The 24,868-nt window shown below is 45.6% G+C and overlaps 1 protein-coding gene across 2 annotated transcripts; it reads left to right on the top strand.

Moving 5' to 3' along the window:
* Positions 1 to 6,489: 6,489 nt before the first annotated feature.
* Positions 6,490 to 24,512, top strand: pcdh10b (protocadherin 10b). Of its 2 annotated transcripts, none has more exons than XM_037461704.2 (5): positions 6,490 to 9,369; positions 9,995 to 10,053; positions 10,186 to 10,292; positions 20,377 to 20,534; positions 22,879 to 24,512. In XM_037461704.2, the coding sequence occupies exons 1-5, from the start codon at positions 7,021 to 7,023 to the stop codon at positions 22,930 to 22,932; spliced, it is 2,727 nt and encodes a 908-aa protein (XP_037317601.2). In that variant the 5' UTR covers positions 6,490 to 7,020; the 3' UTR covers positions 22,933 to 24,512. The 2 variants fall into 2 exon arrangements, with proteins under 2 accessions (XP_037317601.2, XP_037317600.2); XM_037461703.2 differs by having other exon boundaries at positions 6,490 to 9,534.
* The last annotated feature ends 356 nt before the right edge of the window (positions 24,513 to 24,868 follow it).

Below are 24,868 nucleotides of genomic sequence, written 5' to 3'. Positions count from 1 at the left end.
GCGTTCTTACTAATGAATATTGATTGGTCTCACCTATCTGCACAGTTTTGCTCCACCTACTCCTGAATTAACGGTTAACTCTGGACAGCGACAAATAAACTGCTTATATTTACAACGAGCAGTGACACCCTTCTGCCTTTCTCTCTATATCAAGGACACAACAAATCAGAAGAGTCTGAGCCCACATTTTACCCAATTAAAAGCTAGGCTGAAAAAACGACACAAAGGACAACTTCGCCGGACCAGTGCTTTTCCCTTTGGGTCATCTGACGTACAAAATAAGCGACAACAAAGTGTATTAAATACAGCAAGTAATTGTGGTTCATTTGCGAACGTTTTCAAATGAGCCGTGAACGTTGTCAAATCAGCAGCTTCCTCTTCCTTCATCTGGCATCCAATGTAATGTTTGAACGAGTTTTAGGTTAAATGCCATTCTTTCATTTATTAATCTTTTAAAGCTTTAATTAGCAAATATGACCAACATACGGGTAATTAGCATAGCTAATTAGCTTCACCCACTATATGACTGCACCCACCTTAATCGAGTGGTTTTATGTGTGGTTTTTTATCCTGCCCTGATGGACAAAACTTGAAGGTTTTGTTCTTGGAGACCATGAAAGTGAAAATGAGAAAGAAGGCAGTTTCACCTCCAAAATCTGTTGACACGCCAAATGACAATTGGATAGAGTGGAAGAAAGAGAGAAAGAGGGTGATCGGGGCAGCTGGGAATAGGGAATAGATATGCAAGGTGACTCAATTAAGGAGGCAATTTCCACCCTCCACTCTTGCCCTGAAAGAACTAGAGCAAGTGAAGCCATTTAAAATGGTGTCAGAGGACAAGTGGAACACAACGAGAGAGAACCCAGTAATACCTCAGGACCCGCAAATTATGACAAATGGAACCACCTGGGTGAATATTAGGCATGTTGTCTAAAACAATCCCAACAAGAAGTTCAAAAAGAAGAGGTTGATGGGAGAGAAAAATGGTGATTTGTCACAGCCTAATATTAGTTATTCATGTTCTCCTGTCTCCCATTCAAAGGACACATTACATTCCTCTGTAGGTGCAGGTGGATGGATCCGTTAGTACTCGGACAGCATGGGATGCTGTTTACTTGAAAAACCTAATACAATGAAGGGAGGTGGTGAGGGGGGCATCGAGGCCACAGGTAGAAGAACAGTGCCTAAATCAATAAATGTACCCCGGGGATCGGCCCCTTCAAGATATATACATATCTTACAAAATATTCTTCCAAAATGCTGCAAAAGATTACATTTTTGGCCATACCGCACAACCCTACTGGGACCTCGTTGTTTGGAGCTCACCATTTTGTGTTTTCATTTCCGAGCAGGAGTGGACTAAGTGTTTTAAGTTTCTTAGTAAGAAGTACATTTTTCATTCAGTTTGTTGTGGTAGCACTAACCTTGAAGCGGGTCCCTTTACAAACTAAAGATGAAAGTAGCTGACGAGTAAACCGATCCTGGGAATTGTTGTAGCTTGAACGCAGGGGTATGTTATTAGTTCTTAGTATCAGACGATTGGCAAAGGTCATATAAACAAAAACGAAAAGTAGGAGAGGAACAGAATCAACGATAACTTATAGTACAATAAACAATATAGTATTTTGCCATTTTGCTATTATAATTAGCTCCCCAAAATAATCTATTTAATAAAGTTATTTTCACTTCATCAGTTTGAAACAAATATGGTAGTTAATTTAATGGAGCATAAGTCAATTTCTCAGTTCTTCGCCCGTCTTGATTCCATGTCTTCATCGGTGTCTCCCTGTGTCTTTTTAACTCCTATATGCTCTCTCACACACAAACACATGCACACTGTTTGTCTTGTTTTCTCCTGTAAATAATGAAGCAGCCCAGCTAAATCTCAGCCGGCGAATGAGATTCTCCGGCCTGCCTCACAGATGCAGCCTTTCAGCAGGTCAGTCTATTTATGTTCCAATCCAGTCGGGAATCACCCCCACCATTACTTTCATTCAGGATTATTGCAGATGCCCGTCCGTTGTGGCTGGGATATATTTACTGGGCTAGAGCTTCAAATGGAATTTCTAACAATCTGAATGTGCCTCCATGCTGTGGAGAAGACACTGCAATTACACACTCTTCTAAAGAGAGACATAACAGCACTGAGATGCACAGCAGTGAGCTGTCTGTCTCCTCTGTTTGTCCAAAGACAGTCACACATCCTTTGTGTTGCACATCAAAGCCCTGTCTGCTCTTGTGTACTGTGCGCCCGTGCATATCTATCCATTTTTGACATAATATATTAGATATATTATATGGGCAGAACATTTTATTGTGTCCATCTGAAAACAGAAATCAGTTTGTTATTATGTTCAATAACGACACACAAGAAGTGATCCTGTTATGAAAGTATAACTACATAATGTAGGAAGCTTGACTGAAGCACCAAACACAAGCTCAACCCAAACCATGATGTCATCCTAAACTAACGCAGAGTGTGTGTGCAGGCAAAGCTTTGTTTGGGGCAGCGGACTGGTAGCCATATCATCTCATACCGCCATTCGGTCCCAAATCAGACTACGAGCGATTTGAGATGGGATCTATTCAATTAAATTCAATTCATTTTCTTTTGTATAGCCCAAAATCGCAAATTACAAATTTGCCTCAGAGGGCTTTACAGTCTGTACACATGCAACATCCTCTGTCCCGAAACCCTCACATTGGCACAGGAAAAACTCCCCAAAATATGAATCTCAGTGTGGGAACCCGATTGGTCCAATCACACGTCTGAGCAGCATTATACTTTCTGAAGACTGTAAATTGAAATCGGGCTCCGACTCTGCAACTTGACGTCCATCTGCATCCGTATCGCTCCTGCTCCACCCCTCCCTGCTTCTCTCTCTCCATCTGTCCAGTCCTCCCCTGTCTGTCCCCCCATCCCTGTCGCTGTGGGGAGGCTCGCGTTGGCCTCACAGTGTCTGCCTCTCGCCAGCTGACTGACTGACTGAAGCTCCTACTGCTTGAGTGATGTCACCATGACAGCACCATTCTGGACACTGTCTGTGTGTGTGCGTTTGTGTGTGTGTGTGTTTGTGTATGCAGGCATAAAGGAAAGTTGTCTATTTTTGCAAAGTCAGCACATACGCGGCTGGAGCAGCAGATGACAGACTCTCCCTGCGTCACTATAAAGCAGGCTCTGTGATGGTTTTATAGTGAAAGCAGCAGTCGTTAAGGTGATTGGTGATAAATGTGTAAAAGCCGGAACAGTCCTAGCAGCTGCAGACGATGGTGTCAGTCTGCAGCTGCTACAACACAGCGCTCACATGAAGCTGCATTCCACTTTAGTGTGTTTGTAGCTTTGCACACATTCAACATGCTGCCCAGGGTCTTTGTTCCACTTTTCAGACATTGATTTAGAACAGGTAGCCGGAAAAAGTGTGTATTATTTATCCCTCTTTACACTCTTTATGTATTATTTATTTCCTATGCACAGGTTGTTTAACGTTGAGCGAATCTACGTTGCAGTACAGGCTGCTGATGTTCATTGGTGCCAAGAGCAAGAGGCTTTCTTAGTGGTTGTTCGTGGTGATCTTATGTTCTTTATTTCATCAATGAAAATAGATACAATTGTTGAAGGGCAATGATAATGAAGAAGTGATGAAAAAGCCACAGTGGAATTGGGCATTGGATATCTTTCATTGACGATCAAGGAACAGGTGAGATTTTTCGGCAAAGAGCATACAAATACATCAAAATTAGTATGGTTGCTGATCACTGAAATTTCTCAGAATATGAAAGAATACAATTTGATTTAGTATAAAGAAATAATCCTGTTGTGGTCTTGATCATTAAAGTGCATTGCTGCATGATCAGGATTGTTGGTTGCACATTATTAATATTTAGCACTTTCACAGCCCTTTCAGTGAAATGTTTTGGCTGAATATAAGAGCTTTTAAAAATGTGACACAACATGAGTGTCGCCTGTTATCACCGGGGTGTCCATGGATCATATTTAAAAAACAATACCTCCTGTCTCAGCAGTCTCAACAATCCAGGGTGATGATGGGATGTGCAGTGGTAAACCTCCACGTACTTGTGAGTGGAGATGAGCTGTCATGAGACACGTTGTAGCTCATCAACTATCAGAACAAGTCGGACAAGACAAGACAACATGACAGAACCCGGGATGTACCGCTACCATCCGTGAGCTTCAATGTCAGAACTTCACAGACAGTTTGCAGCGGAGAGAGGCTTCGTGTAGACCTGCATTTCCCTTAAGTTGCCCATTGAGGTTTGTCCTCCCCATTACCTAGACGTGACACCACATTAGAGACTCCACTCTTGTGCTAATTGATGCCGCGCTTGTTAAAGCTAACGGGGGGAGTGGCACTTGGTTTCCGATTAGACGGTGCTCTCTGGTCCCTGTAGCTCTATAATACTTGATGATTACATACTGTTTTCTCCTGCTCTAATTACCTTCTGGATGGGACTGCTGTAGGGCCCCTTTAAAAAAAATCCATCTCTCTTCCTGCTACAATGTATGGTAAGCTTTGTGATATACGAGATGGACATTATTTTTACCCACAAAAAGGTAGCCATTACTGGGATACTATTTTCAGCACTCGAGAATGAGTCCTGACTGTAAATCAGGATGAGAAGGCGGAGTGCTGCTGTCTCAGTGTCAGAGAGCAGGGAAGTGACTGTAATCACATTCACGTAGTTAAATCAGTGATCGTTGGTGCCTCTCTCTGTCTCTCTCTCTCTCTCTCTCTCTCTCTCTGAGCGGACAGTGATGCATGTCGGACTGCACCGCTGACTGGATGGAGCTTGATTTAGGAGAATCTGTTCTCGTAGCCACTACGTCTCTCTCCTACAGTGGCCTGTACGGTGATGTATCAGACAGTTTGCAGACATGCACTCATGCTGCCACGCGTGTGTGTGTGTGTGTGTGTGTGTGTGTGTGTGTGCGTGTGCGTGCGTGCGTGTGTTAGTCAGTGTGGATGTGGACGTGCAGCAGTGCAGAGGTTCACTAGGGGGAGCACTTGCTCTACTGCTCACCTCCTTCACTCCTCTGATCTCTCACGCTGAACGGATCTCATACTGAAGGCACCAGAGATTTCCTGTTATGACCAAGGTCAGGTTCCCTTTTACAAATTAAAAAGGAAATCAAAAAGCCCTTGTGGTGTATGATGTGGCTGACCGCTGTGGTCTACAAGCCCGGGTACATGGACGAGTTTCCTGCTTCTGCAGGGCAGCTTGGAGAAGAGTCCAGCCGTACACCAGATCTAGATCACTGAGAAACACTCACAGGCAGTAGGCTTCTGAAAGAAAAATGGATCTGTAAGACATTACACTGTCAAAAGAGCAGAGAGACACAAAGGGGAAATAAGGGTGCATATTATTAGGAATCAGAATCAGTCCATTTTTTTGTCTGTAGTTATAGTCATGTATAACTAACACAACTAGTCCCAATTTCTCAGTTTGTGATGAACTCATTACAAATAACCAAGTGACTGTGCCTTTGAAGCCTTCCTTCCTTTGTGTAATACTAATGATCTAAAAGAGGAGGCGGAGGAGCATGCCTTCATGTTTCCTGCTCCAGTCGCTTGGAACAGTCTAGATGGAATTCTTTGACTACACACCCCGAGAGTACACAATTCAGTTGTACCGAATCTTTTCCATTTTGTTCATTTCGTTTTTGTATGGTCTTCTCAAGGTTTATGACGTTTTACATATGTGTTATTTGTTGTGTTTGTGCGTTTGTGCGTTTAAGGAAATGATCGTTCAGTCTTCCCTCTTTTTTTCTTTTTTTTTTACTCCACGGACCGGTGCACTGAACGATGACGGGTTCCCTCTGAATCTCACTCCGGCTTTCTCGCGCCCCGCTAGGGGTCGTATGAGGTCCGCGCATCAGGGCCCTTCTCCCACCCTCTCCAGACCCGCTGCCTATGTGGCTGGGTGGAGGAGAGTTAATATCGTTTCAACCACGGGCTGTAATTACAACGCGCAGCCTTAAGAAACAGCGCGCGAATGGGGGATGATTCTCTACATACATATCACAGAATTTGCATGCATTACCTCGGTCTGTCCTCAGGCTCAGAAGGGCCCCGGACTCCAAGTCAACAAGTCCTCCAATAGCGCTCATCACACAGTGCTTCATCAGGGGGCCACTTTATGAATGCGCATTATTGGACAGGTGTGTGTGCGTATGTGTTTGTGTGCTGGAGAGGGGGGCTGGGATTCTAGCCTCGACTTCCACTGCCCCATCTCCTCTTGGGTATAAGGGATTCTGAAAGAGTAGCCACTCGGAGCAAATCGGTGGAAAAGGTAGAGCGAGATAGAGCCGCAGTGAGGGAGTTCATGGGGGGTGGGGGCGTGCACGGGCATCCTGGTTGTCCAATCAGGAGAGAGCTGTCAGCATGATTTACAGAAACGGGGGCCGAGATAGGGGCGGTACGACGGAAGGGAGGGTGGGCGGGGAGTTGGGGGGCTGTCAAAGAGAACGAAAAAAAGCAAAGAGTTGAGTGAACAGCATCAGTAGAGAGTAGAGTGGAGGGGACCGCAGTGAGTATAACAGGGTGGCAGGAGGACAGACACCCAGCCCGAGAGCGCGAGGACATGTACCGTCAGATCACAGGGACAATCAAAGAAAGCTAAACCGATCTCTTGTTGTTTTTATGTGGATACCTGTTTCCTCGTTTCCCAAACGCGCTCCGGACGGGTTCCATCACACTGCGCTTCATTGGAATGCGCGCAGCAGCTTCCACGGACACTCGGAGACGCGTGACAACGGAGAATAGACAGAACAAATAGGCTCAAATAGGCTGCAGTGTTCAAAACTCTTTCTACTAATAGAAATGCTTCTTTTTTAATGGGACAGCCTTTTCCGGACGTTTTATAAGTTTCTGGAGATTTTTATGCATTTTTGGAGACTTTACCTGCCTGAGGAAATGGGTGATGGGGCCGGATGTTTTGTCTAATAACAGTGGATATTGCAGTCAATAAAATTATCGACCCAAGTGCACTTGTTTCCCTGCGATGATTGTGCTTTTGATTGTCCTGTGCATCGCGGATGGAGTTCTCTCTCAGATACGTTACTCGGTGCCGGAGGAGGCGGACCATGGCACCTTGGTGGGGAATATCGCCGAGGACCTGGGGCTGGACCTCACCAAACTGGCCTCCCGCCGTTTCCAGGTGGTGCCCAGCTCTCGCACGCCGTATCTGGAGGTGAACCTGGAGAACGGCGTCCTGTTTGTGAGCGAAAAAATCGACCGGGAGCAGATCTGTAGGCAGAGTCCTAGCTGTCAGCTCAACATGGAAGTGTTCTTGGAAAACCCACTGGAGCTGTTTCGGATCGAGATCGAAGTGGTGGACATTAACGACAATCCGCCCAGCTTCCCGGAGACGGACATCACGGTGGAGATCTCAGAGAGTGCCACTCCGGGCACCCGTTTCCCTTTGGAGAGCGCGTTCGACCCGGACGTGGGCTCAAACGCGTTGCGCACTTACGATATCACCACCAACAACTACTTTTACCTGGATGTGCAGACTCAAACGGACGGAAACAAGTTCGCCGAGCTCGTCCTGGAGAAGCCACTGGACCGGGAGCAGCAGGCGGCGCATAGGTACGTGCTGACCGCGGTGGACGGCGGTCAGCCTCCGCGGACCGGCACCGCGCTGCTGGTGGTGAAAGTGCTGGATTCTAATGATAACGTGCCAGTGTTTGACCAGGCCGTCTACACGGTCAGCCTCTCGGAGAACGCACCGGTGGGCACGCTGGTCATACAGCTGAACGCCACCGACCTGGACGAGGGACTGAACGGGGAGATCGTTTACTCCTTCAGTAACCACATATCCAATCGCGTAAAGGATCTGTTCAGCATTGACCCGCGCACCGGCCGCATCGAGGTGCGCGCAGAGGTGGACTTCGAAGAGAGCAGCCTCTATCAGATATTCGTCCAGGCCAAGGATATGGGGCCGAACGCCGTGGCCGCGCACTGCAAAGTGCTGGTCAAAGTCACCGACCTGAATGACAACGCACCGGAGATCACCTTCAGCACCGTCACCGAGTCGGTGAGCGAAAAGGCTGCCCCCGGCACCGTCATTGCTCTGTTGAGCGTCACGGACCAGGACGCGGAGGAGAACGGGCAGATCCACGTGGAGATCCTCGGCGATGTCCCGTTCAAATTAAAATCGTCCTTTAGGAATTATTTCACCATAGTGACCGACGGCCCGCTTAACCGGGAGCAGGCGGACTCCTACTCCGTCACCGTAGTGGCGCGGGACAAAGGGACGCCCTCTCTGGCCGCCAGTAAGTCCATCCGAGTCCAGGTGTCAGATGAGAACGACAACGCGCCCACGTTTACGCAGACCATCTATGATGTGTATGTGACCGAGAACAACGTGCCGGGGGCATACATACACGCCGTCACGGCTCGGGACCCAGACGTTGGGCAGAACGCGCTCATCAGCTACTCCATATTAGAGTGTGACATCCAGGGCATGTCGCTCAAAACATACGTGTCCATCAACGAGGAGACAGGCTACCTGTACGCACTCAGGTCCTTTGATTATGAGCAGTTGAAGGATTTCACTTTCATGGTCCAGGCCAAAGACTCAGGCGCACCAGAGCTCTTCTCCAACGCCACGGTCAAAGTCATCATTGTGGACCAGAACGACAACACGCCTGTGGTTCTGGCCCCGCTGGGGAAGAACGGCACCGCCAAAGAGCCCCTGCCCCGCACCGCCGAGCCGGGCTACCTGGTGACCCGCGTCGTCGCCATGGATGCGGACGATGGCGAGAACGCCCGGCTTTCCTACAGCATCCAGAGGGGGAACGAGAACGGCATGTTCCGGATGGACTGGAGGACCGGTGAGCTGCGCACAGCGAGGCGGGTGTCTGTTAAGCGCGACCCCCACCAGCTGTACGACCTGCTGATCGAGGTGAGGGACCACGGCCAGCCGCCGCTGTCCTCTAGCGCCAGCGTGCTAGTGGTGCTGGTGGACAGCGTGGCCGTGGGGCGCGGCGCTGGGGACCGCGCGGGCACTGCCAAGGCCAAAGACGGCACTGTGGACCTCACGCTTATCCTCATCATCGCCCTGGGCTCCGTCTCATTCATTTTCCTCCTCGTCATGATCGTGCTGGCCGTACGCTGCCAGAAGGACAAAAAGCTGAACCTTTACACCTGCCTGACCAGCGAGTGTTGCCTGGGCTGCACTTCCTGCTGCTCGCGGCAGGCCCGTGCGCGCAAGAAAAAGCTCAGCAAGTCGGATATCATGCTGGTGCAGAGCGCCGGCAGCGTCAGCGGGGTCGGCATGGCTCAGGTCCCCGTGGAGGAGTCGGGGAGTTTTGGCTCCCACCACCAAAACCAGAACTATTGCTACCAGGTATGTCTGACTCCGGAGTCTGCCAAAACCGACCTCATGTTCCTAAAGCCGTGTAGTCCGTCTAGGAGCACAGACACCGATCACAACCCGTGCGGGGCCATAGTGACAGGGTACACAGACCAGCAGCCCGACATCATATCAAACGGCAGCATTTTGTCGAACGAGGTAAGAGTCCCTCTCATACCTACAGTGTAAACCCCTGAGCATGTCTGAAGCCCACCCAGACTCACACACAGCTGCGACCCAGTGTGATTCTGTTTGAATATGTGGCAGATAAATCATCTCCATTTCCCCACAGTTCACTGACATGTCTGGTCCCTGAATATTGGCTGTTGTTAGGAGTTTTACACATCCTCCTGTGTCTTGTATAAGCACCGCGCTGACATGTTGCCTCCTGCAGGCTTCAGGGAGGGCTGCATGTTAATATTTAAAAAGCTCTGTTTGTATACATGTATGGTGGCTTAGAGGCTGCTGGACACTCTGTGTGTGTGAGTGCCTGTGCCCCCCTCCCCCTCCCGCCGCCAGACTTGCTCTGTGGGTTGCATAATAGTTTGGTGTCGATGGCCTGAAGGTCTTCATGTAACATCAGGTCTCACAAACTAAAAATACGACCCTTCCTTTTCAGACCAAACACCAGCGAGCTGAACTCAGCTACCTGGTAGACAGGCCGAGACGTGTCAACAGGTAAATATGGGAGGACACTATTTCACATCCTCCTGCCTCCGTTGCCTCTTTTGATAACTGTCTTCACTGGGGTGATGAGAATGGAGCTTTAGTAAGCGAGGCTTTCGTTTCACGCCCTCTTTTGTGTCCCAGCTCGGCGTTCCAGGAGGCGGACATGGTGAGCTCCAAAGACAGCGGCCATGGGGACAGCGAGCAGGGAGACAGTGACCACGACGCCACCAACCGAGGCCACGCCTCCGGTAAGAGGGCTCACTGAATTTTTTGAGTGTGTGTGTGAGTGAGTGTTGCTGAATGCTTTCACGTAAACACCAAGACAACAAAGCAAATCACCAGGGCTTCAAGTATCCCAGCAGTGTGTAGACTTTGTTCATATACATCTAAGCAGACCAGCACTCAGAAGGAAGTCACTGCTATAGATTGTCACATTAACATCCTACACAGCGAACCAGTCTTCTTAGTTCGAATTGTGTAGCAGTGAATGTTAACGGGAATGAGGTGAATCTAACATAGGTTGGTGTAAGTCAACCTACAGATCAAAATGAAATATTTCTTCTACTGATGTTAAAGGACTGATCTTGCTGCCAGCAGCGTCTGTGTCACTTAAATGAAACACATCCACCCCACTGTATTATGGGGCTTATTGGTTAAAGTATTTCATCCAGATGTATTCTTCTTTTTCCCATAATACGTCGTTCCAACGCATTTCATGAAAATCTGGTCAGAAGGTTTTCTATTTTTTAATCTGGATGACAAACAAAAGAACAATCTGAACAACAAACATAACATATATGGAGGAGAGAAATAAACCCATGAACAAACACTTGACTTATTTGAAAGGAAGTTGAACCAAATGTTAGAAAATTCTCAGAAAATGGCAAATAACAACAAACAAAACTTATAAGTTATATTTTAAAATTAGAATATTAAAGTAATTACATAAATAATGCTGACTTCAATGGTATTAAATCGAGAGTTTGCGACATTTAATTAAAAACAAGGACAATCTAAAAGAGTTACTGAAGGATCATCATGAAGATTTACAGCCAAATGAAATTAAGTGTCCCGTAAAATATACTTCCACTTAATCTTTTTTAATATGAAAGAAATCCGATCATCATCAATGGACATGAGGAGAACCCCGTTGAGAAACTGACGGTTTGAATCTGACTAAACCACACTAATGCTTTTTCAGACTTCATGGTTTCCCTCTGGTGAAAAATAAGAAAAAGGAAAAGAAGCTCAGCCATGCTAGTGACAGAACCCAATCCCAGTCCAGGTCCACGCCCCCCCACTCCCTCCACCTCGTCCCCCAGCACTGCAGTTTGTAAATACGCGGCGGTGTTAATGAGGAGCCCGCTCCCCGTGAGCTCGGTCACTCGGATGCCGGAGACCACTTGACGTGACGCGCGTTATAATGAGGCGCCGGGGAAGCGGACCAAATAGGTCGCAGCGCCATCGTCACAAACAAAACACGCGATTCAGTCGTTCATTAGAATAATTAACGCGTTCACTGGAGCAGCTACTCTCACTCCTCGCCCTCCCTCCCCAACCACCATCTTACCTCCTCATCCTGTTCTTCTCTTTCTTGAGGCCTCCTTCTTAAAGCAAGCAATCAGAACTCACACAATCTGGCCCCGAGTGACTCGTGAATGCAGGGTTTCGTGTCTGTGGAGGGGGGGTCGGTAGAAAAGAGCCCGTTGCGGTGTCGGCTCAGCCTCGTCATGGAGGCCTTCTCATTCCGTCCGGCTGGCTGTACACAGACGGAGTCAGATCCTCTCAAACGCTTCAGCTTTTACTTTTTTTTCTCCCACCGTGGAAGATGTGGGCCCCAGTCAGCCGGCTGGTCCTCGTGGAGGGGCACGATTGTGAGGGCATAAGCATTTCATGTGAACGCTGTCAGCTTGTGGTTCGGGTGTCAGGGGGACACTTTTTGGACGGCTCGGCCCTGAGGAGGATAGACACTGTTTTTTTCATCCTCAATTCAGCGGTTTCTGCTCTGTTACATTCATTCTACCGTTCTTTGTTCCTCCTAAATTTACCAAACGCCAGCATTACAGAATGCCAGATTTGCATATTTAAACGCAACGTTCATTTTCACCATATTGACTAAAATGTATGTCATTTTACAAAACACGTCTTTAAAGGCTGTTTTTTCTGAGATTCCAGAATTCTCCACTTCAGTACTCTCCGTGCCCTGAAGGATTCTATATCATTCACAGCATGATTTATACAATATGTTGTTACAACCATGAAGGACATTTTTGATTGATATAAAGTGATACAAATGTATTGCCTCTGACATGAATGTGCCTACACAATGAAGGATTATTTTAAACCTGGCTCCAACTTTCGAATTAACGTTCTAGAAGTATATGCAAATGAGTCCATATTTAACGCTTCATTTGCATGTTTAAACAAAGCACTGCTGAAAACTCTTAATATATACCTCCAATGTCTGTCCTTTCATGAAGCCAAATGGTGGCAGTTGTCCCATCGCATTTAGCTGTGCAGCAAGCAACTGACCGTGGGTGTGTGTGCCGTCCCTCGGGGTCTGCACCTTGGTTTGGTTATGAGTGTGTGGATGCGAGCGAGAGGCTCCATGTGACAAGCACGAGGCTCAGACCGGATTCACGCCTTCTTAAGGAGAGCCTTCTGCGGTCTCCTCATCACCAAGGGGGGGCTTTAATCCCTTCTCCATATCACAAGCCTTTCATCAATTAGTCCCATGAGCACAGACTCAGGTGCCCGTGAAGCTCTCATACGAGGCATGTGAACATACATGGGGGCCACAGCCCCTACCACATGAAGCGCTGCATCCAGTACAAAGACCTGCTCTCCAGCAAAGGTACCACAGGTCGCCACTGATTGTTGAAGGGAATAATAACTATATTTAGTTATTAATTAATTGTATTATGAATTCTAATAATAATAACAACTGTATGTGTATATATATGCATTAATGTTATATATACTCTATATATATCATGTATATATTCACACAGAGTGATCGAGATATATATATATATCTCGATCACTCTGTATGAATCACAAACACACATCAAAAACAGATTTCCTCCATGTTGTTTGTAATAACTTGTTGTATAAATCATGCTGCGAAAATACAGAATCCTTCAGAACACACGAAGTAATGAAAAAAGAGTTTGGTGGATGTAAGCGCTGCTCAAGAGGAGAATTCTGGATCTGAGAAAAGACGCATTTTGTAAAATGACATACATGTTGGAGAATATGGTACAAATCAACATTTTAAAATGCAAATGAGGCATTATGTGATTTGTGATGATGAATTTAGGCGGAATCTACCAGTTAAATAGACGAAGTGAATAGAAAGGAATAGAATACATGTCTTCTTCCTACTCGTCTACTCGAGACAAACAGAGCAGATATCTTTGAATTCATTAGTGTATGTTTTGAGTGACAGCTCTCACAAGTGTCGGATCAGAGAAGAGGAAAGAAGAATCTGATTGGCCCGCTGGGCGTCGACGTTGGGTACACGTTCAGAGCTTTCTGCTGCTTTGGACACACATTTGCCTTGTGGTAACTTAGAAGTGTAAGCCTGGGCCCGCCCCGGCAGCCCTCCCCCGCTGACTTTGAGTACCCTTGGTGCGCGATGGGAGACAGTTACTCTGTCGCGAGTTATCAGCCCAGCTTAGTTCCTTCAAACAGATTATTTGCTCTGTATTAAGTCTTTGTTTGAAAAGCATAATTGATAGCATGGCTTAGCGTCCCGCAATTCTGCTCCCACAATGCCGAGGGGCACACAGGCTTTTCCTCCGTCTGTGCTCATGCAATTTGTCCACTCACGCCGCGTCACTTTCTGGTAGATGCTGTCAAGTAAACACATGTCCTTGTCTCGGCCCAGGCGGGACGTCGGGGAGAGGAACTCTACGGGTTTTTATGCTGAGGCATTCGTTCTTGTCCATATAATCCGATTTAAAGGAGCGTATTGTTTTTCCATCTCGAGCTGCATGAGCATTACACACAGACAGATGTTCCAATTAGATAAGTTTGATGAAGCAGTGCTCACGTGCTGTTTACCCTCATAGCTTCAGAACCTTTATTTTATATTTTTGTTTTGGTCGACGAGCAACCGCTGCAAGATTGTGTGTGTGTGTGTTGTTGTTCCTGATGTTGGCTGTGTTGTGGTGCCAAGAGTTATTTATGTATCACTTAAAGTGTCAGAAAAATCAGCTGTTTAGGCCATATGACTGTGATCTAACACACACACACACACGCTGATAATGTTCCAGCCTCCTCCATGTGTACTAAGAGTGACAGGGAGAGAGTAAAGACGAGCATTTGCAGTTTAGGTCAAAGGTAGGAATCAAATGACCAATTACTGCACACTCGGTGTCATCACACAGTGTCATGTGCAGGTATGTGAGGGTAGGATGTGATGGCAATGGGAGGCGTGAGACGTGTGCTTATTTAGCATGAGACTGCAACACACTTTAGTATGTAGGCATAATGAGCTTCCTTTAGAACACGTCTATGCTTCTCTATCAGAGAAAATGAGGAACCAAATGGATCGAAAACGTCACTCAGCAGATGATTCTGTCTGTCCAAAGGAAAGCACACTAACTTCCTCAGAAAACACATTTTTTGACAAATTAACAGCTCGCTCCACCTACTAGCTGCAGGATATACTATGAATCTTTCCCATGAATAAATGCTAAATGCTTTACACAAAACCTTCTGGTATACAAAGTTCTTGTTTTTGTAAAAGTGAGCCACGTCAGATACAGCAGACGCGCCTGGCTTCTTATAACTGTGTGAAAGAGCTGAAGGACCTGATGAATGACACCCCTGCGTTTATGAGAACCAGCATTTGCATAATGAATGCTCAAATAACATCATATAAGGCAGCGCGACCCGCCTCATGTGTCCTGTGTTGAAGGGCCTTCATAGAATCAAGAGGGAGCGTTTTTGGAGCGGTAAGGAGCCTGCTAGACACGGGCTGGCTAAAGACATACACTACCGTGGTTGGTTTATTCTGTGTTGTATTTGATGTCTACCTTCAGTTTTTTGACAGTGCACACAGACAAGAAGTTGCATAATAATAGATCACATATGTCAGTTTTTATTTTGTAAAAACCTATTTACTTAAGTAAGTCTTTGTTTTACAATATATAATGTGGTAGTTCCTATATCCTGATACATATCGTATCACCAGATTTTTACCAATTCACAGAGTTTACAGTCACAATAATGTCAGGGAGGAGCAGTATTAATGTAAATCAAAGTTTAGCGGGAGCTGTTCACACAACAGGAATTGTTCTTTCGGAATGATTTATCAGTCATAAAATGTGATGACAGTAGTGCGAGACCTCCCTCTGGTACTGTGATCAGGCTTGCTGGGACCATTGCTGCACTGTGCTGCGAGCTTCACTCTGCGGAGGCCGCATTCTTCTGTGGAATTAATGGAGTGCTCCTGATTTGTTGCTGGACCCTCCAGGACCACTTCTGCGTCCCCTCAGGGGCCCGTTTCCAGTCCCGCTACTTGTGTAAAGCACATATTATCAACACAGCCAATGTCACGCACTCAGAGACGATAGAGTCGAGGCACATATACACGTTCCCATCCCCCCCCCCCTACCATGCAGAATTCCTCCTTTGGCCGGTTATCACCGTGGTAACAGCTCGCTGATCAGTAATTCATTTTTCAGACCTCTGTAGTAGCAATTACCAAATGAAGGTTGTTATGGAGGCTTTGGGTTTGCACTGCGTGAGCGTCGTGCCGAATGCTAAGAGGAGATGAGGGAGTAGGGATACGCCCCTGGTCCGCGCTGGCCTCTCTGCTTATTGGTTGCTTTAACGGGGGACATGTTGACACCCGCAGTGGAGGGCGGTGTACTGTGCTACGCCCGGACGGACCCTCACACCTCGCACCGGTTTGCTCTAAGGACGATTGTTGGCAGAGCGTGTTGGTAGAGACAGGGAGGGGCCTAACGCACAACCTTATTCTGCTCAGGCTGTGCGCGTGGGAGTGCGCGAAGGGGGGGGGGGGGGGGTTGTGCTGGGGAGGGTTTTGATTTTACAGCTGGAATGTTCCTTCTTGATTTAATAGAGACAATGTACCATGTACCAAGGGGAACATTTCATTTAGCCAAAATGTCAAGAAATATCAAGATGTCTTAATCTGGTGACTTAAATGGCTCTGTGTGTGTGTGTGTGTGATAGAGTGTGATAGAGTGTGTGTGTGAGAGAGAGCCTCTTTGACAGCCTAAATGCCACATTTCCCATTTTGAAAATCCGCACAGCATCCATTTTGTAATAGAAGCGGAGCTCTGTGTCCTTCCACTATTTCTTTTAGCAGCCCACAACGAGGGAAGCAGCGATGCAACCTCTTGAGGCCACTGATACGTGGGACTATTTTACTGCAGGACTCATCCAATTCCACTGCTTCAATAATAAGCTCTACGGGCATTTTGAAATTAGTCCGATCAACTGATAACAAAAGTATGTACTCAAAATTAGTATTAACTTTTTTGTTGAAATTTCAATATTTTCTTTATTAAATATAACAGATAATAGATAATAATAAATCCAATTTTGTCAGAGGTCTGATCAAACTACAAAAACCATTGCAGCAATACACAGATTAATTTAATCACTGTGTGTCATAGCAACACTTTCCCTTAGCTGGAGAAGCAGTATTTTTACAAAAATATAAGAATCTAAAAACATAAAGTCAATGTGATCTTTGCTTAAAATAATGCATTGTTAAAAGAATTACAGAATGAACGTGAATTACAATCCAAGTGTAACCCTTCTGTAATGCTGTAACAGAAACAGTTCTTAGTGTGTAAACATTGAATATCAGCATCGGTACCCACAATGCAGCGCTCTCGCATGTCCATGGGCTCTGACACACTTCAGGTCCTCCCATGTCAGAGGCCGCATTACAACCTAATGTGCTGGTGTTATTCATGGCACGTCAGTTCATATTTAATAAGAATCCCTGTCATTAGGAGACCGGGCACTTTGCCAAGCCGTTAGTGACGGCGAGCCAAATTAATCCGCTTACTAACAAAGCAAATTTCCCGTAAACTGACCGGTACAGACACACACACACACACTCACTCACACTCCCTGTGCTTACTGGGATGACAGCGGACCTCGGTCTAATCGGTCTGTGTTCAGAGGGATTAGTAGCGGATCGCCCTAGCTGGACAGCTCAGATTGTGGCCCTAACAGTGACTAAGACACACATACACAAAACAAGCGGATTTAGGCTAGAAAATACATGCAAACACGGGACATGAGCCCGCCTGCAAGAAAACATATGGGGCAATAAAACACAATTTGGCTGAAGGCTTACGGGCGGCCTAAATAGCTTGCGGGCCCCTTAAAGGCCGTTCCACTTTTGCTCTCTGACAAAAGGTGATCTTCTCACGCAGAATTGCAGCCATTAAATAAAGCAAATGGCTCCCAAACAAATACTCCACATGAAAGCATTCAAACTAGTTTGCTGCAGAATACCTGCAGTAATGCCTTTCATGAGGGACAATAGGGTTTGCGAAGGAGGAGAGGCTGAGGGCCCGGGACAGGGGGCAGGCCGGGTAATCCAATCCTATTGAGTTTGTGGACGGGTTAATCTAATGTTCAGGCTTTGAAGGCTGCACCCACATACCCCCCTTTCTGCCCCCCCCCCCCCCCCCCCCTTCACAAACACACACATCCCTTTGACGTAGAGAAATGTTCCCTCTCAGACGGGTGTACGTAGGCTGCAGCCGCACACACAAACACCTGCTGACAATTCATTTTGGCCTCAGGCGCCATCAAAAACATGTCTTCTTTCAGGTATCCTAGCAACCTTCTACAAGTAAGGTACTTACAAAATACATTATTCAAGCAAGTGATACAGTGAAGTGTTTAGTACTCTTCACCATAGGGTTACCGTATTGTTCATTCGCCTAAACACGTGAATTGGCCACAATTTGCAAGTTTATTTGATGTTATATGTAATCGACATGAATTCCATTTATTTTATCTTATTGCTACAAGCTTTTTTGGTCATCTAAATAATATAAATAGAATCTACATTCCATTTGAGATGATAGAATAGAGTTCACTATGCACACTATGTCCCAGCATGCACAGGGTTGGCAGAGCGGTTGTTGGTTATTATCTAATATAAATTGATGATATTAAAATGAGAGAATGAATGTGATTTGGTTATGGAATGGAAGGACGTTGTGTGACCTGGATGGAGAATGCTGACTTTGGTTGTTTCTCCAGTGTTGTGTTTAGGTAACAGTCAACCCGGAACGCGGCCCACAGTCTCTGAAAGCAGGTTAAACCCCCCATCAACCCAATTATAAACAACAATTCTAAGGCTCCCCCCCCCTCCCCCGCACCACGGTAGTAGAGTGAATGATTCAGCCAAGACTGGGAGGAAAGGCTGCGTTGGTACTGCAGCAGATTATATGATGAGGCTCGGATGTGATGCAACTGTATCAACCGTCCTCACACAGTGAGGTCGTTCAAGTGAACAACTATTAAAAGGACCGAATAACAACTTCAGATGACACTAGGTGCAATGTTACGTTGTTACGTGACAACAGATGTGCATCAATGACTTTAATCTTCTATCACAGATCAGACCAGTTCCAAGTCAAACCGAGGGTGTAGCGGCGTTCCTTCAGTGTTTTTTGTCATTGAGCTGCAGACACGTGACTTCTTTTTCTCATGCGAATGACTGTACATTGTTTGATTTGATTTGGATTTTTGTTTTGTTTTTATTTTATGCAGTAAAGCATCTACTTAATATTCAATTAATACATTCTGTCACATGGTAGAAAAACAGTATGCTCTTATGCAGCTCTTCTGTGTTGCACCTACTGCAATCATGACGTCAATACATCGAGACACAATCCAACATAAATGTTTTCAATATATGTTACATATCTTTAGTTCCTGCACAATGAGCATGAATTAAATTATTAATATTCCCAAAATTCCAATGAAATAATACATACACTCCTCAGTGACTCTGTACGTATGCTGTTAACAGTTCATATAGTGTCCATAATTTGAAGTAAAAAAAAAAAAGTATTGGTTTGTGCACTGTTTAGGCACCAGAATGTTTTAAAAGTATAGTTTTAGCATTGGTATTCGGAAAAACCCAAATGATACTCATCCATAGTGGACAATTGTAAACATGGGGCGTAATGGAATGGTATCGGAAACACTTTGGAATTCTCATTGTTAGTTTAAATACTACATTTTCTCACTTATTCATGTATACACTGAGATTTCACTAATGGAAATTTTGTTTGAAGTCATGGAAATGCAGTGGTCCAAATGTATAAACCCTGATTATAGCAGCTGGTCTCCCAAAGATCTAGACTGGTCTTTTTGCCCACCATACGAAAAATCAGTCAGTAAATCCTGAATGATAGACTTTTCCTTCTTAAAGAAAATACACAAATCAAATGAGAAGGAAATTAAAAATTCATTAATGAAAAAAAATCATGTCATTGTAGTTTTAATATATTATATGCTGCTTATTTATTGTAGACAGCTCAAAATGTATGGTTTATATTAATGCGAAAAACATCAACTTCCAGGAACTGGATTTATTGAAATGGCCCAGTAAAATATACATTCTACAGTTTTCAGTTAACACATTATTAAATTGTTTGTTAATTTACCTTCTACCAAGAGCCTGAACGCATCATGATGTAACTGAACTGCAGCGCATAGTAATATTATCAGAGATCAAGACTAGATAAACACAAAATGATGTCCTGATATACTGAATTTTGCAGGATATCAATTGAGTCACATTTTATTCCACACTGTGGTGGTTAACATGACACTGTGTCATTAATCTGTGGATCTACAGCAATCCGTGCGCCAAGCATCAAGAAACAGTAAGACACTTTGAAGGTTCGGAGACCAGTTTTTTCCTTGCAAGTCTCATGGACGTTATTTTCTTTTTTTATAAGCATTCAGAATCATTATGTTGACAAATCCCCAAGCTCTAGTCATCCAGCTCTAGTCATCAGAGTGTGAGTTTGTGTTGTTGCTGTTTCGGTCGTGGACGCAGATCCTTGGAGAGGGATCTCTCCTCTCTCAGTACAGGGTCTTTGATCCTAACTCGGGGAAAGGGGAATATCACAGGAGGAACGAGCATAATTACACATTGAGGAAGACTCGCAGGAATACTTCAAGTGGCGTTGCCTGCGCATGGGTGTGCGCACTTACACTGCAGTCCCTGTATGTCCTGCTTGTTCAACAAACGCTAAACACCCGCCTTGTTTCCCCTCCCCCCCAACCCCCCTCCCTCCTGGCCTGCAGGCGCCGATCTCTTCTCTAACTGCACGGAGGAGTGCAAGGCCCTGGGCCACTCCGACCGCTGCTGGATGCCCAGCTTCGTGGCGTCCGATGGGCGCCAGGGCCCGGACTACCGCAGCAACCTCCACGTGCCCGGCATGGACTCTGTCCCGGACACAGAGGTATTTGAAACCCCCGAGCAAACGGCTGATAGGTCATTCTCCACCTTTGGGAAAGAGACGCCTGTCAGTCACCAACACCTCCATCTCCACCTTCACCCAAACCACCAGCACCACCTCCACAAAAGCCATCACCTCAGCCACCAGCAGAGCTCCCTAGAGAGGAAAGAGATTTGCAGAGCACCTAATAACCCAGCTTATTTAAGTGAGTATTGTGTTGTGACTAAGCGCCCGACCTGCTTCTCTATCCGCTGATCTGGTGAAAAAAGAAATAGCGAGTCCAGATTTAATTTTCTCACTCCGGATTGGCTGCCGGAAGGAAGCGAGAGAAAATTCATTCCAGGTCTGACCCCTGTTCTCTCAGACCGTTTAACTAACTCTTCCCTCTATCTCAAGCATCTCCATCATCTCCCAGTGTGATGATCTTATCTTCTCTCACCTACCGCTTCAATTCATTCCCACACACACACACACACATTTAAAATCCTCCAGCACTGATTGGCCTGTGGGCCTTTCCAAATGAAACATGCCAAAAGCAATTATGGTGTATAAGGTTGCCTTCATGTGGGTAGAGATGTTAGCACTAAGGAAGCGCTGTCTCGTTAGGGAAAGAAAGAAGGTCTGCTGAATATGACAGTCTCCCACAATGAAACAAGGATGTTTTCAGTCAGGGAAGAAGAGCAGCAGGCTGTTCGCTAGACGTCTTTGACGTCGAAGCCGCTGATCAAAAGCCACTTTAAGATATTCGAAAAAAAATGAAAAGAAAAACCTTTTCGCAAGGAATTACTGTTTCTAAACTCTCATTCAAAGGCCACAAAGAGATACATCCTCAATCACTGCAGTTAAGAGATAATGCTTAATTATAATTTTGTCAAGCAGAGCCTGAAGAGGCCCCTTTCTCTCTCTCATCCTCCAAAACAGCTAGCTGAAATTAGCAAACTGTCAGAGCCCCCGCGCCCTCCCTTTTTTTTCACCCCAGTTTAATTAATGTTTTATTCATTCGCTAGATCTTCATAATTTTTTGTTTAATCCTGGATCAAATACGTTCTGTTGAACATGCTTCCCGGTGCTTCCATTGCAAGTTGTTCATCTGCATTTTGGAACAGCAGGCGCTGAAAGCATGGGGGCACCAGCAGGTTAGTGAAGACCGGACCGACCGTGGGCAGGTGCATCTGTAACATGAGTCAGGGCTCTAGAATAAAGAACAACTGACATCTTCCCAATGAATGTCATCGAAAAGATTCAATCAAAATCAAAAATGGAATAAAGTCCTTTACACAACAAGGACAATTCTCGCCACTAATTCGAAGATCAATTTGTTGGAACTGTTGGATTATATATACGTCTAAAATACCGTACAATATAAGTGATAAAAAGCTGCATGGAGCAACGACAAGAACAAGAAAGTAAGGATAAGAGAACAGTCAAATTCAGTTATTATTCAGCAGCATTGCACATAATAAAGTTTCTTTTTGATCTGCAGTAAAAGAAGCCCTGAGAACAGGGCGGAGAGCGTACCAGCTGTAGTTGCCGATTTGATGTAGTGTTGGTGGGTGCTGCTCTCACCATGGACCTGCTTGTTATGCCCCATGAGGCTGCACTCTGAGGTGACGGGGGCTCTCCATGCATCGCCGTGTTTCCCACCAACGCCGATCACTCTCCCCCCTCCTCAAGTGGATCACTGTGGCCCTTATTCTAATGAGCTCGGGGGTGGCAATGGTGGGGCGGGGGGTGGATAATAGCAAAGAGGGAACAACAGGCAGAGAGAGAGAGAGACGGCTGGGAGGGGAACAGGAGAATGATCATGCCAAGAGGATGAAGCTCCCTAATCTGATCAAGTCAGCCAGTGATACACAGAGACTCTTTTGTCCTGGAGGAGTAGGCCTGGGTCGGGTCAGTGACGGGGAGGTGGGGTGGGGGGGGGGGGGGGGGGTGATAGTCTCCATGGAACTCAGACAACATCGTGATGGGGCACGAATTACAGGCCGCATCCCTCTTTTTTTTTGTTGCCTTCCTCCACTGAAATGTCACTTTTCCCATAACAGCACCGCGCCCCTCCCCCCCTTCCCCCGCTCACATACATAGTCACACACACATTATCCATGAGCCATTTCACAAGAGTGAAGAGAATGGGCCCAGCCGGGGGGTGTAGAGTCCATTATGTGTGAATGAGGCCATTTAAAGGGCTCTGCTGTCATTCCAACACTGACGTGGGAACTCTGCTGCCGCTCATTTCAACAAACCAAAAACACAACCCTCTCTTGTGTTTTCTGCACGTGTTCCTTAGTACTGGTTTTGCAAGACACCACTGCTAACCCCACTTTGTGTCTCTCTTTGCTTCTTGCAGCGAGGAAAAGGGTTTGCTAGCTCCTTCCGGGTGGACATACCGGAGACAGCGTGACTTTGCACAAGCACCCCCCCAATCACCAAGGCCATATATATATATATAAATATATATACAAAAAGAGCATCAAGATTTTCAACCCATTTGCCCTCCTTCCCTCGTTCCTCCACAGCAAGAAGTTCTAGAACACACACACACACCTTGATACACAGGACGATGAACCAACCCCCTCTCTGGAATTCTCCCGGAGCTTTGCTGGACTTTGGAGCGCCCCCCACTCTCGGGATTAGGAGACACCAAGTGTTTTTTGTGTGTGTGTGTGTGTGTGTGTGTTGGGGGGGGGGGGGGTGATGGATGGGAAAAGGCAGGTAGACGGATAAGCCTTACCGGGAGGACCCCATTGTCTCAGCCGGACTGAGAGACAGAGAGGTCAACCCACCGATCTCTCCCACCCGATTCCCATCTGCGAGTGCCTGTTTACAGTACTGATGTATAAAAAAACAATGTATGTGTACTAAGAGACTAATCGAAACCACAGCCACCCAGAAAACAACAACAACAACCCACCACTGAGCCCTTTATGCGTTTGTGCTCGCAGAGAGACACCAGAATTGTACAGGAGAATCTTTGTGCATTTCAAAATGCAATACCACTGTTTTAGATTTTTCTATTCTGTTAGTGCGGTCAGGTGTCTCTATTCCGATTTACTTTGAAGTTTGTAAGAAGAATTGTTGACAGGATAGGTGTTATCCGATGAGTTTATTTCACGTTTGGGTTCCTTTTGCTTTGATGCTCACACCTTTGGCGTGTTTGACCGACACCTTTCTGATTCTCAGACGTCCAGTAGTTTTCTATCATGTGTGAGAAGTGTTTACTGTACTCTTTTAAAGTTTCGAGCTGAATATAAAACTCTCTCTATACATATATATAAATCTATCTATATCTACATGTTCTGAAGGCGTGCTTTCTGTTTGCAGACTCCACATTGTGATTCAGAGGACTGAAGAAGGCTTTTTGTTTGTTTCCAAGCAAGCGACACAAAGAGAGACAGAACAGCCTTAGCAGATGTTAAACTCAAGTTCTCCTTGTTAGACATTATTTCATGATTCTTTTTTTCACTTTTGGATATTGATAAAGAACATGTCTATAAATATAAAAAGGAAGTCATAATTTAGATTGAAATTCATGGTAACTCTGTGTCATTGTAACCAATTTTAAAGGTCCATTTATAAGAAACAGAAGTAAACATGGCTAAATGCAAACAGTGTTGTACACAATAGAGTGGAATAGGGGATGCACACATGTCTTTCTCACCCATTAAAAACACAAACACACCAATATGCCAACAATAAACTGAAAAGAAGTGGTAAAAGAGGTCGGGTCTGATGTGCTTTTTGTTAAATGTTATTTCCTAACTGAAATGACCCAGAAGCTGCTGATATCCTCTGAATGAGAAGGAATGAAGCCTCAAGCCTCCTACCTCATCTCCTTTAGTATAGGAAACACCAAACGACTCTTTAGGAAAGGACAGGAGATAATGTTTTACCACAATCTCTTTCAGCAACTACATTTAAAGCGACGCAGCATTTGGCTTTCATTGCATATCAGTTCCTTTGGGTACACTTTGGGTGCTGATGAGGCGGTGGTGGCGGTGGGGGGGGGGGGGGCAGGAGGAAGTTTGTCCTTTTCTAAATGTTGTAAATAAAGTTTCTTTACTATGATCCACCTTACCATGTAGTCAGTGCAGTCGTCTTCTTTGAGCACTGCACTCGTCTTTTTCGTGTCCTTGTGATTTCTTCTTTACATCTTATCCTTTTAAAAATGACTCATAACCTTTACTTGTATATGTCTGCATGCATTTGTATCGCTACTAGTATCCGTTGATGCATAATGTATATGGGCCTCTAGCCTCTTTAGAATGTGGTCTCTAATTGGCAGACTACATTGTGAGGATGTACTGAACATCTGATTTGTAGTTTCATCAATAATTTTT

Source organism: Pungitius pungitius, chromosome 2 (genome assembly GCF_949316345.1).
Source record: "Pungitius pungitius chromosome 2, fPunPun2.1, whole genome shotgun sequence".
In the NCBI taxonomy this organism is placed as follows: Eukaryota; Metazoa; Chordata; class Actinopteri; order Perciformes; family Gasterosteidae; genus Pungitius; species Pungitius pungitius.
Note: the sequence above shows the minus strand (reverse complement) of the source record. Positions and strands in the feature narration are given on the sequence as shown.